Source organism: Penaeus japonicus, unplaced genomic scaffold (genome assembly GCF_977035675.1).
Source record: "Penaeus japonicus unplaced genomic scaffold, GWHDUDI00000001_assembly GWHDUDI00000007, whole genome shotgun sequence".
NCBI lineage: Eukaryota > Metazoa > Arthropoda > Malacostraca > Decapoda > Penaeidae > Penaeus > Penaeus japonicus.
In genome coordinates, this window is record NW_028234409.1 from 11,211,867 (window position 1) to 11,229,366 (window position 17,500).

Consider the following 17,500-nt stretch of genomic DNA (forward strand, 5'->3'; position numbering starts at 1 on the left):
GTAAATAAACAGCTACAGAGGAAAAAACAAAACAAAACAAAAAAACAACATAAGAAACAGAAGTAGTAGCAGAAATCGTCGCGGAATACAACCCACCGCATCACATAGAATCCAATCGCTTCACATAGATTCCAATCGCTTTTCGTAGAATCCAATCGCTTTTCATAGAATCCAATCGCCCTTCAAGCAATCCCAATCCTACATATGAAATCTCTTTACGCCCCCTACATATTATGCTATTCCACCACGGCTACGACAGCACCTATGATGTCAGACAAGTATGATGACGATGACGATGACGATGATGATGATGATGATGCAGGCACGACACAAATAACTAATTCTATCCATGTTGAATCCTCTATGATGATAATAATTACGTTATTGGCGTCGTAAGGACCAATTTGTGACTTACGAGACGATCGCGTGAGGACCTTAAAAGAACCGGTACAGCGACGCTTAGGCCAAAATTATTCGGGCCGGACTCGGGATAATCGCCTTTATAATGGGATGCAATAAAGCCGGTTTTATAACCTCGTTTGATCGGAAAATGGATCTTCCAGCGTGGAGAGCTATTGCCCGGTAGGAAGGAGGAGGAGGAGGAGGAGGTGGAGCGGGGAGGAGGTGGAGGAGGTGGAGGAGGAACGGGGAGGAGGAGGGTTGGGGGAGGAGGAAGAAGGGGTGTGGGTAAAAGAGTAAGAGTAAGTGGGAGGAAGAGAGAAAAGGGAGGGGAAGAAGGGGTGAAGAGGAGAAAAAAGAGGAAGAGGAAAACGAAGAGGGGGGAGAGGGAAGATGGAAGAGGAGAGAAGAGAGTGGGAAAGGAAGGAGGGAAAAGGAGAGAACGAATAAGGAAAAGTGGATAGAAGAAGGAATAGAGGGAGGAAGGAAGAAAAGAGGGGAGAAGAGAGTGGGGAAAGGAAGAGGAAAAAGGAGAGGGGAGAGCGGAAAAGAGAGAAAGGAAGGAAGGAACGAAGGAAAGAAGGAGGAGAAGAAGTAGAAAGGAAGGAGAGGAGAAAAAGAAAAAAAAAAAGGGAGAAGAAAAAGACAGGAGAAGAACGTAAGTACATAGGAAGTGAGGGGTCGGGGTTGGGGGTTGGGGGTGGGGGTAAATAGATAGGTAAGGCAAGATCTAAAACCCGAAGAGTATTTAAGAAAAAAAAAAAAAGAAGAAAAAGAATAATACTAATCCGTATTCCGAGAGTATCATACGAGGGGGTCATGGGGATAAATTACACGTTGATAAATAGCTTCCGAGAGTCATGCACTGTAGCCATTAGCTTTCGCCGCATATCTGAAAACAATTAGCTTTCGCCGCGGCTTTCGGCTGATGGAGGGCGGCGCGTCTCGGCTGGTGAAGGTGTGGGGGTGGGGTGGGTGGGGTGGGGGGGGGCTGAGGGGAAGCGAGGTCGAGGATGGACTGACCTTTTCTTGTCTACTGTTTGATCCTTTGACCCTGTTTAATCAGGTGACCTTTTTTTTTTTTTTTTTTTATATATCCCTGTTTAATCCCTTGACCCCTATGTTCATCTATTGTTTAATCCCAGTATAGGCATAAAAAGAAAAAGAAAGACCGCAGACGAAAAAAAAAAAAAAATACAGAAAATGAAAAAAACGTTTCCTAGAGATAATAAAACTCCTTCGCAGTCTTCTTCCTCCCTCCCTCCCTTCCCCCTTCCCATCCCCCCTCCCCCTCCCCCCTCCCCCCTAAGCCCAGCAACAAACACGGGGGACACGCGCAACATATATATACATATATATATATGGCACCGCCATAAAGAATTGCAATACAGCAAGGAGTTCTGGAGCAATTAGAGGCAAGCATCTTAAATTCGTTTTAGTGCCGCACTTAAGAAGGATTAGCTGTGCAATGGCGTCCTTGGCGGGGTGGGGGGGTGGGGTGGGGAGGGGATGTCAGTGTGTAGGGAGGGGAGGTGACAGGGGGTGGGGGCAGGGGGGGCAGGGAAGGTGACAGAGGGGGAGGGAGGGAGAGTGGCAAGGGAGAGAGGGAGGGAGGGCACCAGTGGGGAGGGATAGGGATTGGGATGTCAGGGGGGTGTTAGGGGGGGAGGGAGGGGGGTGAAGAGGATGAGGAAGGGGTCTGGGGGGTTGAGTAGGGGGAGGGGGGGAAGGTTGGTTGAGGACTTTGTGGCTTGTCTCTTTGTTCTTTGAAGGAAAAGAAGATGGAGTGAAGAAATGAAGGGATAAGAAGAAGAACAAGAAGAAAAAGATAGAAAGATAAAGAGGAGGAGCAAGAGAAGAAGAAGAGGAAGAGGAGGAGAAGAGGAGGAGGAGGAAGAGAAGAAGAGGAGGAGCAAGTGAAGAAGAAGAAGAAATAGAAGAAGAGGAGGAGGAGGAGAAGAAGGAGAAGAAAAACAAACAAACATATAGACAAGATTAGAAGAAAAATTCTAACAATAATCATAAGTCACAAGATATGAAATCATATATCAAAGTTTCTTTTGTGTACCTGTAGAGTCCTCCCCAACCCCTTCCCCTCTCCCCAATTCCTCATACTCCCTCCCTCCTCACTCGCCCCTCATCCTCCCCACCCATCCCTCCCATTCCCTCCTTCCCCTCCCACATCCCTTCATCTTCCCTTCCCCACCCATCCCCATCCTCCCCATCCCCCCCTCCCCCTCACCTCCTCCCCACCCTTCCCCACCCATCCCCACCCTTCCCCACCCATCCCCACCCATCCTCACCCATCCCCACCCTTCCCCTCACCTATCCCCACCCTTCCCCTTCCTTCCCCACCCATCCCCACCCATCCCCACCCTTTCCCCACCCATCCCCACCCTTTCCCAAGACAACAAGGCTCGGCAGAACGTATACACAGACATCCGTTTGGTTAATTCAGACAGCGCGCGGGTCAGCCGATGAGCCTTGTAGCCCCGAACATGGAACAACAAGTCTGTTATGATAATGCGGAGGAAAAGGGGGAGGAGGAGGAGGAGGAGGAGGAGGAGGAATAGGGGGAGGGAGGGAGGGAGGGAGGGAGGGAGGGAAGAAGGTAGGGAGGAGGGAGGGAGGAGGAGGGGGAGGGAGGAAGAATGGGGGGAGGGGGGTATGTGGGGAAAGAAGGAGAGAGGGGGAGGAGGAGGAGGATAAGAGGGAGAGAGGGGAGGGGATAAAGAGGTGGGGGAGGGGAGGGAGGGAAGGGTGAAGGGGAAGGGGGAGGGGAGAGGGGAGGGGAGAGGGGGGACATGGGTGTGTGCACATTAACTAATATCTTGTACAAATATGGATAGGGCGATGTCATGATGTACTTAATGATGGCTCTGCGGTATGTCGAGGGCTTTGGCGACAGATAACCTGTGCTTCCTTTATTGGCCTTTCTCCTTCTTCTTCTTCTCCTTTTTCTTCTTTATCTTCTCCTTTTTCTTATTTTTCTCCTCCTCCTTTTTCTTCTTCTTCTTCTTCTTCTCCTTCGTCTTCTTTTCCTTCTGTCTTAAAATCTCTTCTTTTTTTTCTTTCTCTTCTTCTTCTTCTTCTTCTCCCCTCTCTCTTTGCTTGAATCTCTCTCTTTCTTTCTCTCTCTCTCTCTCTCTCTCTCTCTCTCTCTCTCTCTCTCTCTCTCTCTCTCTCTCTCTCTCTCTCTCTCTCACTCCCTATTTATCCCTCCCTCCCTAATCCTAACCCCCTCCCTTCATCTCCCCTCTCTCTCATCCCTCTATTATTCCAATAATACAATATTTTCTTTCCTCCTTTCCCCCTTTTTTTCCTTCCCTCCCTCCCTACCTCCTCCTCCTCCTCCTGTTCCTCCTCCCCCCTCCCCCTCCTCCTCCTCCTGCTCCCCCTCCTCCTTCTCCTTCTCCTCCTCCTCTTCCTCCTGTTCCTCCTGTTCTTCCTCCTCCTCCTCCTGTTCCTCCTGTTCCTCCTCCCCCTCCTCCTGTTCCTCCTTTTCCTCCCCCTCCTCTTCCTGCTCCTCCTCCCCTCCTCTTCGCAGCCCGAGGCAAAGTGTCCAATCAGCGGGCTTTTCCCCTCTCTTTTAGCGAATTGATTAATTTGATATGTAAAGAATACCCGTATGTTTCTGTTGACATTCTATGGCGCTGAGAGACGGCGGTTCAACTGGCTCCTTTTGTCCTCCGAAATTGCTCGATGCACGACGAGCTTCCGGGGGGCTTTTTTTATTTTTTTTTATTCGTCTTCGTTTGTTTGTTTTTGCTTTTCTTTTTGATTGGGGGGATGGGGATGAGGGGGGAAGGGGGTGGGGGTGACGATGGAAAGTATGGTATTTCATTTTTTTCTTCTTTGGTGTCGATGAGGTTTTCTTTTTTTTATATATATATATTTTATGTGTGTATGTGTGTGTGTGTGAGTGAGTGATAGAGAGAGAGAGAGAGAGAGAGAGAGAGAGAGAGAGAGAGAGAGAGAGAGAGAGAGAGAGAGAGAGAGAGAGAGAGAGAGAGAGAGAGAGATTTTTATATTCTTTCTCTCTCCCTCTATTTTTTCATTTTTTTGTGTCCGGTTGAACATTAATGATGGAGAGGCTTTGCGCTTTATCCAATCGGCTCCGTAATTAATATATGGTTGGAAATCTAAAAAAAAAAAAAAAAAAAAGTTTTAAAATCCGAGTCGACTGAACGATCTCCTTTCGCTATCAATTGCTTCACTACTTTCTATATATATTTTTTCCCCTTTTTTAATTCACCAATTCCCCCCCTTCTATCTTCGCTTTCCCCCCCCCTCCTCTCACCCACCCAATTCTAAATATAAATAAGAATATACTAAGATACATCTACATATTGGTTTTTTTTCGTCCCAATACATGTCCTTTCTTAGCCAATCACAAGCTGGATTTCCCCTCCTCTCCTTCCCCTCTTTCAAGCAGTCCGTGAGGAGGGTAATCCGTAGGGTGGGGTGGGGAGGGGAGGGGGAGGGGGAGGGGAGGATGTTAACAAGGAGAGGGACAAGGAAAGAGGAGGGGTGTGGGGGTAGGTGAGGGGTGGGGGCGGGGTGGGGTGAGGGTGGGGGGAGTTTCGACATAGGAAGGAAGAGAGAAGGGGAAATGCATCGGAAGGGGAGGGGAGGGGGGAGGGGACATACACCCAGAAGATGGAGGGAAGGAGGGAAGGAGGGAGGGAGGGAGCCGCTGGAAGAAGGAAGGAGGAGGAGGAGGAGGGGGAGGGGGACGACGACACACCAGACGAGGGATAGAGGGGGGTGGGGGGGATATCCACAAGAGGGAGAGGAGGAGGAGGAGGAGGGGGGGGGGGGATCCGCCTCGCCCCGGGCCACGTGGCAGGTGTTGCTCTTAAATACCAGTATTACTCCACATATGGGCCGCATTCTGTCGCCGGGGCTGTAGGATTAGCCTTATCCAGGGGCGCCGCTCTTTGTACAGGGGACTCGGCGCACAGCAGGGGAGGTTGTGGGGGGGAAGGGGAGGGGGGAGGGGAAGGGGGGGTAAGGTGTGGATGAGGGAGGTGTGGATGGTGGGTGGATGAGGGACATGATGGGTGTAGGGTAGTGGATGAAGCGACGACATGCCGGAAACGTATAGTGGAAAATGGACGTATTACAACAGTGTCCTTCACACCCTCCCCCTCCCCCTTCCCCTCCTCCTTCTCCCCTTCCCTACCACCCCTCCCCATCCCCACCTTTCTACCCCCCTCCCCCTCCACCCCCCACCCCCCCTCTCACCTCCCACCTCCTCGACGCGACATAGAAAGACCTCCAAGACAAATTGTTTTTCCCCTTTTTTTTCGTCCCCTTTTCCTTGAGTGATTCCTGATGTTCGTGGGATTTGAAGCAGCGATCGTTAGGGATTCCGCGTCCCGATGGCTGTAATCGCCCGCTGATTCACCTATTATATGCGATGGTCTTTGGGATTGGAAAAAAAGGAGGGGGAATGAGAGAGAGAGAGAGAGATGGAGAGAGAGAGAGAGAGAGAGAGAGAGAGAGAGAGAGAGAGAGAGAGAGGAGAAGAGAGAGAGAGAGAGAGAGAGAGAGAGAGAGAGAGAGAGGAGAGAGAGAGAGGAGAAGAGAAAGGAAGAACAAAGAGAGAAAGAGAGCAAGAGAGAGAGAGAGAGAGAGAGAGAAAGAGAGAGAGAGAGAGAGAGAAAGAAGCGAAAGAGAAAGAGAGAAACACATCAAAGAGAGAAAGGAAGACAGAGAATAAGACAGAGAGAACGAACCAAAAGAGAGAGAGAGAAAAAAAAACGAAAAACAAACAAGAAAGTGAACAAAAAAAAAAAAAAGACAGAGCAAAACACGAAAGCAAAACAAAGGAAGAGACGAAAGCGCATAAACAAACAGCCCGGCCGAGCGAGAGCCGCGCGAGGGGGCAAAACAGAAGAGATAAAGCAAGCGCACGAGGGAGGACGAGATAGACGGGGAATTAGCCAACTGGTGAGCAGTGAGCTAAGCTAATTGTGATCTCAAGTAATCCCGCGGCCGCAAATGGACACACAAGCCCAACGCGGGAAGGAGAGAGGGGAAAAAATGGAGGGGAGGCACGAGAGAAGAGGGCTGGGGGGGGGGGGGGAGAGGGGAGAGAGAGGAGGGGGAGGAGATGGATGAGAGGGGGAGGGGAGGAGAGGGACGAGAGGGTGAAGGGGAGGAGAGGGACGAGAGGGGAAAGGGGAAAGAGAGAGAGAGAGAGAGAGAGAGAGAGAGAGAGAGAGAGAGAGAGAGAGAGAGAGAGAGAGAGAGAGAGAGAGAGAGAGTAAAAGAGAGAGACGTCCATAGAACTCATCTCTCTCGTTTCTTCCGTTGCAAGAACTAAGTTGCATTTGTATAGCGTTGGTGTTCAAAGATCTTCATTTTTTTTTTCTTTTTTCCTCTCCCCATCTCCTTCCCCTTTCTTCCCCTCTATCTCTCCCCTCTCCCCCACTACACACGCACACCCGTAGACCACCGACGACACCCAAACCCAACCAAGACCAGAGAAAGAACTACACGAAACGAAAAAGGGACAAAAACGACGCAGAATTTTGAAAAACGAGAAAAAAAAAATATATATATATCTCGCTCTGCCGTATTCCTACTCCCCCTCCCCCTCTCCCCATCCTCCCTATCTCCCCTTCTCCCCTTCCCTCCAAAAGGCCCGTATTCCTACCCGCTTCCCCTCTTCCCTATCTCCCCTTATTCTCCCCCCCTACCACCTCTAGGCTATATCCCTCCCCTCCCCCCTCCCCGTCGGTCAGCCAGCCAGTGTTGACTCGAATTTCCGCGACATATTATTGTTTCTTGTGTCTTAATGGAACAACTGACTGGCTAAATAAGACATCTCGAGGGGAAGGAAGGGGAAGGGGGGCGGGGGTAAGGGGAAAAGGGGAGACTGAAGGAGACTGTGGGGGGAGGAGGGGGAGGGAGGGAGGAGGAAGAACCATATGGCTTCTGGAGAGGTAAGGATGGAATAAAGAAGAAGTGGAAGGAAGGAAGGGGTGGAATAAGGAATGAAGGAAGGGAAGAATGAAGGAAGAGAGGGAAGAAGGAAGGAAGAAAGATAGAGGGAAGAGGCCAAAAAGAAAACAAACGAATAAATGATATGCACAGATTGAAAGAAAAGTTAGAAAGAACGAAAGAAAAAACACAGATTCCACCAAAAGAAAGAAAAGAAAAACAAAGAAAATAAAATAATGCGAAAAGTGAAAAAAACAAAACACAAACGAATAAGAACAAAATCGAAAAAAAAGAAAAAAAAAGAGAAAAAAAAACAGGAAAAAATCACAAGCGAATAAGAAAAACAAAAACAAAAACGAAACACACACACACACACACACACACAGACACACACAGACACACGGAACCCCATAGATGACACCACCGTAGCACACCATCCCGGCACACCTCGAACAGATGTATGTACCGATTCAACATTGCATCGGATTCCCAGGTTTGAGCAGTTGGGATGAGAAATTTGATATCGCCTACCTAGCCCATGTGTGCGTATGTTGTTCGCCATGTGGGTCTATGTGGCTATAATCCGGCGAGATTCTGTAAACGGTATTAGTAAGGGCCATGTCCCGAATGATTTGTACGGCTGTGTCCTGTTATGTCAACGGGGCCATAAAACGCTGTTGCTAATGCGGTCTCATTAATTAAGGAAACTTACGGGTTTGATTTTGGCTGTTGTGATGATGATTATGTCTTGGGCGTTGGTTATTTATTGATATTGATTTATCAGTGTTGATTATCATTGTTGTAATTATTATATTATGTGTAGTTATGTCGGTTCTTTTTTGTATGGGGGTGAGGGAGGGGAGAGGGGGAGGTGGGGGGGATGGGGGGATGTCTGCTTTGTTACTGTTTTTTTTTTTTCATGATGGATTGATGGCTGGTGTGACGGGATACTGTTTATGTTAGAGATATCTTTTTTTCATTCTATCGATAACTTAATCATGTAAAAATTCTTTCTTTTTGTCTGTCTGCCTGTCTGTCTCTTTCCCTCTCTCTCTCTCTCCTCTTTCTTCTCTTGTTCTCTCCCCCTCTCTCCCTAGCTAAGCCCATGTTACGCTTCTCCATCACTCTCCCTTCATCCCCTCCCCCCTCCCCCTCCCTTCCTTTCCTCCCCTCAGCTTTCCCTCTGCCTACATACCCTTCCCTCCCTCCCCCTCCCTCCTCCCCTCTCTCTCTCTCCTTCACCCTTTAGCCTCCTCCTTCCCTCCTTCCCACTCCAGCTGTTAGCTTGGGTGGTCTTCTACTCTCTCCCTCTCCCTCTCTCTCTTTTTTTTTTTTTTTTTTTTTTTTTTTTTTTTTTTTTTTTTTTGTTAGTCGTTCAGCTCTTGAATAATTTAGCGATAAATTGGAGCTTTACTACTGACATCTTGCGAGTTGGAGATTGTCGTGAGATACAAATATTAAACAATAATTACCGCTCAGAACGTGATGTCGTGTCCCCATTACATCGTATTGCAGTTGTCATTAGGGACAATCACCAAAATCTTAAAATGTTCCATAATTTTCTTAGAGAGGAGGAGGAGGAAGAGGAAGAAGAAGAAGAAGAAGAAGAAGAGAGAGAGGGATAGAGGGATAGATAAAGAGAATGAGAGAGAGAGAGAGAGAGATAGAGATAGATAGAGAGAAAGAGAGAGAGAGAGAGATAGGGAGAGAAAGAGAGCGCAGGAAAGAAAGTAAGAAAGAAAATAAAGAGGAAATGCATTAACGAAACAATAAACGCTGCGACAATATGTTTTTTTTTATGTATTTATAGATCCTTTTTTTCCCTCTTAGGATTGGAACGCACGGCTGAGAAACGAGACCGTGGAATAAGGACAAACTTAGAGACTTGAAGGAAATGGATATTCGGAAATGAGGTACATCTCATGGCCCGATCTTTGGAAACGGAATTGATGAATTTTACGTATGCCTTCCTCCCCCCTCTCCCCTCCCCCTCTGCACTTGAAAAAAGGAAGAAATAAAGCACAAGAGAAGGAAGACTTACACTCACGGAGAAGAAGAAGAAGAAGTAGAAGAAAAAAGAGAAAAATGGAAAGAAGTTCACAAAGAACAACGGGGTGGCGGTAGAGGAAGAAGAAGAAGAAGAAAGAGAAAAATAGAAAGAAGTTGACAAAGAAAGACGGGGTGGTGGTAGAGGAAGAGGAAGAAGAGCAAAAGAAATAGAAGAAGAAGAAGAAGAAGAAGAAGAGGAAGAAGAAGAGGAAGAAGAAGAAAAGCGACGACGAAGCAACGACGAAGCGACGACGAAGAGCAAGGAGCGCGCGGGCTGCGTGTCGGCGAGCCATCTGTGAGCCGCTGAGAGCCACGGACGCTTCGTGACACTTGACACTAACGTAAGCTTATTAGTCAGGATCACCTCGCTCTAAAAGCCGACATTGGATTACGATAAGTCTATTTGTGTGACCAAAATAATCACACAAGGTCCGACATGCGCGGTTGTGATATTACGTCTGTTGTTTTTGTTTTGTTTTGTTTTCTTCACCCTCAAAAAATCATGGTAGGTATTTATAAGAAAAAGAAAAAGATAATAAGAAAAGGATGAAAAATTTCGGATGATTTGACTAATCTTTTTTTTTAATCGCGATTGATATTTATATATTAAAAAGAGAGGGAAAAAAAAGAAAAAAAAAAAGAAAAAAAAAGAAGAGAGCGAGAGAAAAAAATGAAATGCACGAGACGATCATGTAAATATAAAAAAAAAAGTTCGAATCAAGTCTTCAGATATATGTTCACGTCAAAGCATTAATGATTTTGCCTTTTCCTAATCTTTTATCCGTATGCAAATTTGACTATTTTCTAATGTCCTTTTCTATCCTTGGTTAAAATGATATATATATAAATAAATAATATCTATCCCTTCCTTTTCTAAAACAAAATATAAACTTAAACTTTAACAAATAATTGTCAATAACTGCTATTGCCGTCCATATCAAATCATCCATACATCTATAATGAATTAAGGATATATAATACACATATATAAATAGCGCCTGGTAATATATAATTAATCAAAGAGCCTATATATAAAAAAAAACCGGATCGAGAACGAAATATACGCGCGCACTTAGACAACCTGTAAATATTCTATATCCGTGTCACATAATCGAACGAGAGGTATCGACGTAGCCGGTGGTCGTTATAGGCGAACCCCTTATGCTCTTGTATCTAGTTACTGTACACCAGATGAGTTCTAAGGGGGGGGAGGAGAGGAGAGAGAGAGGGGGGATAGAGGGCCAGAGAGGGATGAGAGGCAGAGTGGTCCAGCGGCGGCGGCGGTCGGACGAGACTTCCTCGTTCTTGAGAAGGACTTTCATCTCCTTCTTTAAGGATGAATGGCGTTTGAGTCTGAGGAAGACCTTCTTAATCTTCCTATCCTGTCTCCCTTCCTCCCTTCCTCCTTGCCTTCCTCCATCCTTCCCGTCCGTCCGCCCACTAGTCACCCGCCCGCCCGCCCGCCCGCCCGCCCGCCCAATCCGCCGCAGCCCGCTCTGGCCCCCGCCTCCGTAAAATGCGGGATTATGGTCTGAATGGCGGGCCTGAATGAGGGGCAAAATTAAATATGAATTAAAACGGAGAGTTGGTCCTGTTTTCAATAGCACTTTCCGCCAGGCTAAAATGGACTCAAAATGGATCGGAGGGGAGGCAGGAGCGGCCTATTGTCTGCCGTAATATAATCCGGAGTGAAGCGCCCGCCCGCCCGCCATGAGGCGTCGTCGGCGCGGGGAACAACAGGTGACCGACCGCCCGACCACCCGACTACCCGACTGCCTGCTCGCTCGCTCGCGCGCTCGGCCTCTTGGGCGAATCGGCGAGGAGGTCCACTTCGCAGTCTTCTTATTCTTTTTTATTTCTTTTTCATCGCCTGCTTCTTCTATTTTCTTCTTCTTCTTTTCCTTGGCTTTCATCTTCTGCTTCTTTTGTTTTGTATTTTTTTTTCTCTCTTTCTACTTATACGTAATTTTTCACCCATCTATACCCATACCTTTTTCTGACGGCATTTAGAGAATTCATTTAACCTCATTTGACATCAAATCACTAATCTACTCTAATAAAGAATCTGCTAGAGACGCGTATTCTAATCACCCACCAATCACTAGAAACAAAAACCCCTAATCCTTCCCAATCACTAGAAACAAAAACCCCTAATCCTTCCCAATCACTAAAAACAAAAACCCCTAATCCTTCCCAATCACTAAAAACAAAAACCCCTAATCCTTCCCAATCACTAGAAACAAAAACCCCTAATCCTTCCCAATCACTAAAAACAAAAACCCCTAATCCTTCCCAATCACTAGAAACAAAAACCCCTAATCCTTCCCAATCACTAAAAACAAAAACCCCTAATCCTTCCCAATCACCCACCAATCACTAGAAACAACCCCCCCCCCAATCCATCCCTCCCAATCACACACACACACACACACACATAGACCTCAAACACAACCGAATCTTCAACGACAGCAAAATCAGACCTAACGACGACTTCCACCCAGGAACCGACAGCAACCAAGCAACAGCGAAAGGGCCGGAGGAACCTCGGCCACAAGACCCATCGTTTCCGTTCCGTCGCTCATCGTCCCGACAACCGCGAAGGATTCATGCGTGCCGTTGCGAAAACACCTTTTGTTCCGATGTACGTGATACCCTACGGATCTTTGATGCTGGGAGAAGGTTGGGCTGTGTTTGTGTGTCTAGACATACACGCATCTATATCTATCCTATCTATCTATCTATCTGGTGTTCTCTTTATCTATCTATCTATCATCTATCTATCTGGTGTTCTTTTTATTCATTTATCTATCTATCTGGTGTTCGCTTTATCTATTTATCTATATATCTGGCGTTCTCTTTATCTATCGATCTATCTATCTGGGGATCTATCCGTGTTTATCAGGCCGTCGTCTATCCATCACTCGATATATCTATTTTCATATTGTAAGAGTGACGAAAAGTTTTCAATACATTTTTCCTACCAACGAAGTTCTCACGGTTCTCATAACAACGACAATAATAGTAATAGATATATCAATAATAATAATAATGATAATACAAATAACAATAGTGATAATAACAACAGCAGTCATAATAACAGTAACAGTACCGATAATAATAGCAACACTTAATGACGATTTTAGACCAAAAATGGGAGAGCGTACTTACCTACACATGACCTCGTGTGTTAGGAGGACTCGGCACATCTCTGGGTTTTTGTCTTGTCCTTCGTATACGATCGCCTGAGAAAGAGGAAGAGAGAGAGAGAAAAGAATAAGTGAATTATTGCTTTTGGAATATTGGTTAATAATTTTGTTTGCTTTTATATTTATTCACTGAGTTTGTGTTAAAGATTGAATTTTGTTTAAAGTTTTAAGTAATGATAATCTGTTGAATGGCTTGGTTTTGATTTGGGTTTTTAATGATAGTGATGATTATCTTATATCAAAAACGATCATTATCTTATATCAAATTGCCGACGTGCAAAATTATTGTGAATGAAGCATCTCATTGCAAAATACAATAATAGTGTAGCATATCACTGTAAAATCCTCAGATACGATATAACAAAAAGTACGACTGCCCAAAGTACATACATCAAAATAAAACACTAATTGTAACCTCGTCAGCTGATGCAACGTATAAAATGGAAAATTTTATGATACAATAATAACAAAAAAAAAGAAAAAAAAACATATATACAAAATAACCAATCACTCTAGAGTTATTTTATTTCCCCTTTTTTGTGTGTAGTTAATTTTCGAAAGTAAAACACATGTAAAGTATTGATTCCGTAGAGCCATTGCCTGATGGATGTACGGCTCCCAATCTGGAAAAATGAAAAGTATTCCAGAGGAGAAATTACTTTTTACCAGATGAAAAAATAAATAAATAAATAAACGGGGTAGAGCAAGCCGTGTGGGCGTGTGTGTCTGTGTGTGTGTTGGCGTGTGTTTGTGTGTGTGTGTGTGTGTGTGTGTGTGTGTGTGTGTGTGTGTGTGTGTGTGTGTGTGTGTGTGTGTGTGTGTGTGTGTGTGTGTGTGTGTGTGTGTGTGTGTGTGTGTGTGTGTGTGTGTGTGTGTGTGTGTGTGTGTGTGTGTGTGTGTGTGCGTATGTGTTTGTGTATATGTGTGCGTGTATGTATAGTATAATGGAGCACTTAAGCTTGTGTGTGTATTTTTTTAGCATAAATGTGCGTGTCTATATACGCATATATATGTCTTTATGAGTTTGCATGCCAATAAATATGAATGCTTGACCCTCCAGAAAAGGAGAGGAAGACCACGATGTCACCCACCGGTACGAAAACTCCTCACCCCCCCTCCTACCGAACACCTCTCTTTCAAAATCTTCCCTCCCCCCCTCACTCCCCCACCACCTCTCCCCTCCCCTCCCCCCGTCGTGTCCTCCCCTGCACCTTCGCTAGTCCACACACAGAAAGGCGAAGAGGAGAGGGGAGGGGAAGGAAAGAGGTAGGGGCGAGGAAGGGGGGGAAGGGAAGGGGACAGGGGACTAGATCTATCCCTCTCCCTCTCTCCTCCCCTACCCCCTCCCCCCTTCCCCCTTCCCCCTTTCTCCCTAGCCCCCGGAAATCCCCCTAGATCCGTTCTCAAGTCCCCTGCTGTCATCCGGCCTTGTAATAAAAATAAAGCACCACGTAATACCCGCTGTAATGCATCCTTAATCAAAACACGGACCCCCCCCCACCCCCTCTTACGCCCCTTCCCCTTCCACCCTCTAACCCCCCCCCCCTCTCCCTTTTAACCCCCTCCCCCTAGGCCCGGATTAATCCTAACAAATCCCTCGCCACTAAAAAGTCAAGATTATGGTTAGCTTCCCTCGGCCCCCTCCTTACCGGCCTCCCCTCCTCCTCCTCTTCCTCCTCCCTCTCTTCCCTTCCCCATTCTCTCCCTCCCTCCCTCTCTTTCTCTCTCTTCCCTTCCCCTTTCCCTTCCTCTAGCCCTCCTCTTCCTCCCCCTCTCCCGTCTACCCCTCTATTTTCTCCCATTCCCTTCTCTTCTCTTGCCTTGCTTATTCAACCCTATCCCTTCTCTCCCGGCTTTCTCCCTTTCCCTCCCCTCCCCTTATTCTTCCTCCCCCCCTCCCCCACTATCCTTTCGCTCTTGCCCCCTCCTTATATCCTTTTCCTCCTCTCCCCTCTCCCCCTCCCCCATACCCCCCATGGCGACCACCAGCGGTGCCCCGAACAGGTGGTCTCGACCCCACTGGAGAAGGGCTGAGGAGGGGAAATTTCCCGTCGCGAGGGAGGGGAGGGAGGGAGGGAGGGAGGGAGGGAGAGAGAGGGAGGGAGAGGGAGAGAAAGAGAGAGAGAGAGAGAGAGAGAGAGAGAGAGAGAGAGAGAGAGAGAGAGAGAGAGAAAAGAAAGGGAGAGAAAAAGAGAGAGAAAGACAGAGAGAGATAGAGAGAAAGCCAGTCAGGAAGTGTGCGAAAGAAAGCATAAATACCATAAAGAAATGTCAAAGAAAGGAAATATAAAAAAAGACCGTACAAAAAAAAAGCGAATTGGAATAAAAAGAAAGAATATAGCACACACACATACCCCTCCCTCCTCTCTCCTCCTTCCCCTCCCCATCCCCCCTTCCTTCAGCCTCACGCGGAAGGAAGAATTTTATTTTTCTTTTTTTTTTTCTTTTTCTTTTTCTTTTTTTTTTTTTTTTTTATTTTTTTATTATTTTTTTTTTTTTTATTTTTTTTTTTTCTTGGCTTTTTCTCTTTTTTTATTTTATCTCTTTATTCTCTTTTTTTTTTTTTTTTTTTTTTTTCTTTTTATTATTTTTTATCTCCTTTTTTTTTTTTTTTTATTATTTTTCTCTTCTTTTTTTTTTCTTCTTTTTTTTTATTTTTTCATTTCTTTTTATTTTTTTGTTTTTTCTATTCATTTTTTTTTAATCCTCTTTCTTCTCTTTTTACCTTTTATTCTTTATTTATTTACTTTTTTTTTTATTTTATATTTTCCTTTTAAATTTTTTCTTTTTTCTTCTATTTTTCCTTCTTTTTTTATTTCTATTTTTCTATTTATTTTTTTTCCTTTTCTTTTTATTATTTTATTTTGTTTATCCTCATTTTCTTTTTTCTTTTTTTTTTTTTCTCCTTTTCTTTTTTTTTTCTTTTTTTCTTTTTTTTCATTCTTCATTTTTCTCTTTTTTCTTTTTTTTTTCTCTTCCTATCTCCTTTCTTTACCCTTCGTTTTTATCTTGTTTTTATTTTTTATTTCTATTTTTTTTATTATTTTATTTTCTTTATAGGTTTCCCTTAATCTTTCTCTCTACTTTAATTTTTTTTTTTTTCTTTTTTTTGTTTCTTTTTTTTTTCCCTTTTCTCTCTCCTTCTTCTTTCTTTTTTCTATTCATTTTCCCTTTACTTTTTTCTTTATTATTTATCTTCTTTTTTTTTTTTTTTCTTTTTTTGGGTTTTTATTTTTTAGTTCTTTTTTCTTTTTTTTTTTTGTTTTTCTTTCTTTTTTTTTTTTTCCTTTCTTTTTTTTTTTTTTTTTTTTTTTTTTTTTATTTTTTTTTTATGTTGTTTTTTTTTTCTTTTTTTTTTTTCTTCTTTTTTTTTTTTTTTTCTATCTTTTTTTTGTTTTTTTCTTTTTTTTTTTTTCTTTTTTTATTTTTGTTCTTTTTTTTTTTTTTTTTTTTTTTCTATTTTTCTTTTCTTTTTTTCTATTTCCCTTATTCTATTTTTTTTTTTTTTTTTTTTTTTTTCCTTTTTTTTATTCTTTTTTCTTTATTTTTTCTTTTTTTTTTTCTTTTCCTTTTCTTTTTTTTTTTTTTCTTCTTTTTTTTTTTTTTTTTTTCTTTTTCTTTTTTTCTTTTTTTTTTTTCCTTCATTTTATTTTTTCTATCCTTTACTTTTTTTTTTTCCTTTTTCTCTTTCTATTTTCCTTTTTATTTCCTTTTTTTTTTTCTTTCATTCTTTATTTTTTTTTTTTCTTTTTTTTTTTTTTTTGAGATTTTTATTTTTATTTTCTTTTTTTTTTTTTTTTTTTTTTTTCTTTTTTTTTTTTTTTTTTTTTTTTTTCCTTTTTTTATTTTTTTCTTTTATCTTTTTCTTTTTTTTCTTTTTTTTTTCGTTTCCTTTTTTTTTTTTTTCTTTTTTTCTATCTATTTTTTTTTTTTCCCTTCCTTTTTTCCCTCCTCTATCTCCTTTATTTTCCTTCGTTTTCGAATTTTCTTTTCGGTCCTTTCTTTTTTTTTTCTCTCTTTATTTTCCTCTTCCCTCTTTGCCCTTTTTTTCCTTCTTTTTTTTTTTCCTCTTCTTTTCTTTTTACATTCACTCTCTGTGGGCCACCTTCTTTTTTTCTCCCTTCTTCTAATACTCTCTTTCTGTCGACTTCTTCTTTAATTCGTTGTGATTTTCTATTTGCTACCTCTTCCCTCTAATTCTCTTATCTTTTCCTTCTATCTCTCTTGCTAATTTTCTTTCTTTCTGTTCTTCTAATTCTCTCTTTCTCTCTCTCTCTCTCTAATTCTTTCTTTTTTTTTTTTTTTTTTGTTCGCCCCTCTCACTCCTGGCTTATTTCCCCTCAACCGTGGGCTTATTTCCCCCTATTGCGCTGCCTGGCTTAGTAGCTTCATTTTCCTTCTCGATTCGTAGGATTTTGGGTCGAATTTGGGACTCATCCGATCGGGATAAATTTGATTATTAGATTCTTTTTCCTGGGCGAGACTCTTCCCCCTCTCCACCCTACCCTACCCTCCCCTTCCCCCTTCCCCCTATCCCCCTCCCCGCCCCCTTCCCAACTTGTCCCCCGCTACTCCTATCCCCCTCCCCCCTCCTCCCCCCTCCGGATACCTAATGCTCGTCGCGAAGCGGGGTAAATATTTTCACTTTTTTCCCTCCCGGTCGTGAGATTTTGCTTTTTCTTTTGATACATATTTTTTTTTCTTACAGATGTGTGTGTGTGTGTGTGTGTGTGTATATATATATATATATATATATATATATATCTATAAATATATATATATATATAGTATATGTATATATATATATATATATAGAATATAATATATATATAGTGTATATATATATATGTATATTATATGTATCTATCTATCTATCTATCTATATATTATGTATA

At 43.3% G+C, this 17,500-nt stretch overlaps 1 protein-coding gene across 1 annotated transcript in view; it reads right to left on the reverse strand.

Annotated features, from left to right (window-relative positions):
• The window catches only part of kn (EBF transcription factor knot), a 162,534-nt gene that overhangs the window by 93,558 nt on the left and 51,476 nt on the right, over positions 1-17,500 (reverse strand). The window contains exon 5 of the mRNA XM_086538188.1: positions 12,568-12,641. Coding sequence (XP_086394314.1) covers positions 12,568-12,641 — 74 coding nt within the window. The remainder of the gene's footprint in view (positions 1-12,567; positions 12,642-17,500) is intronic.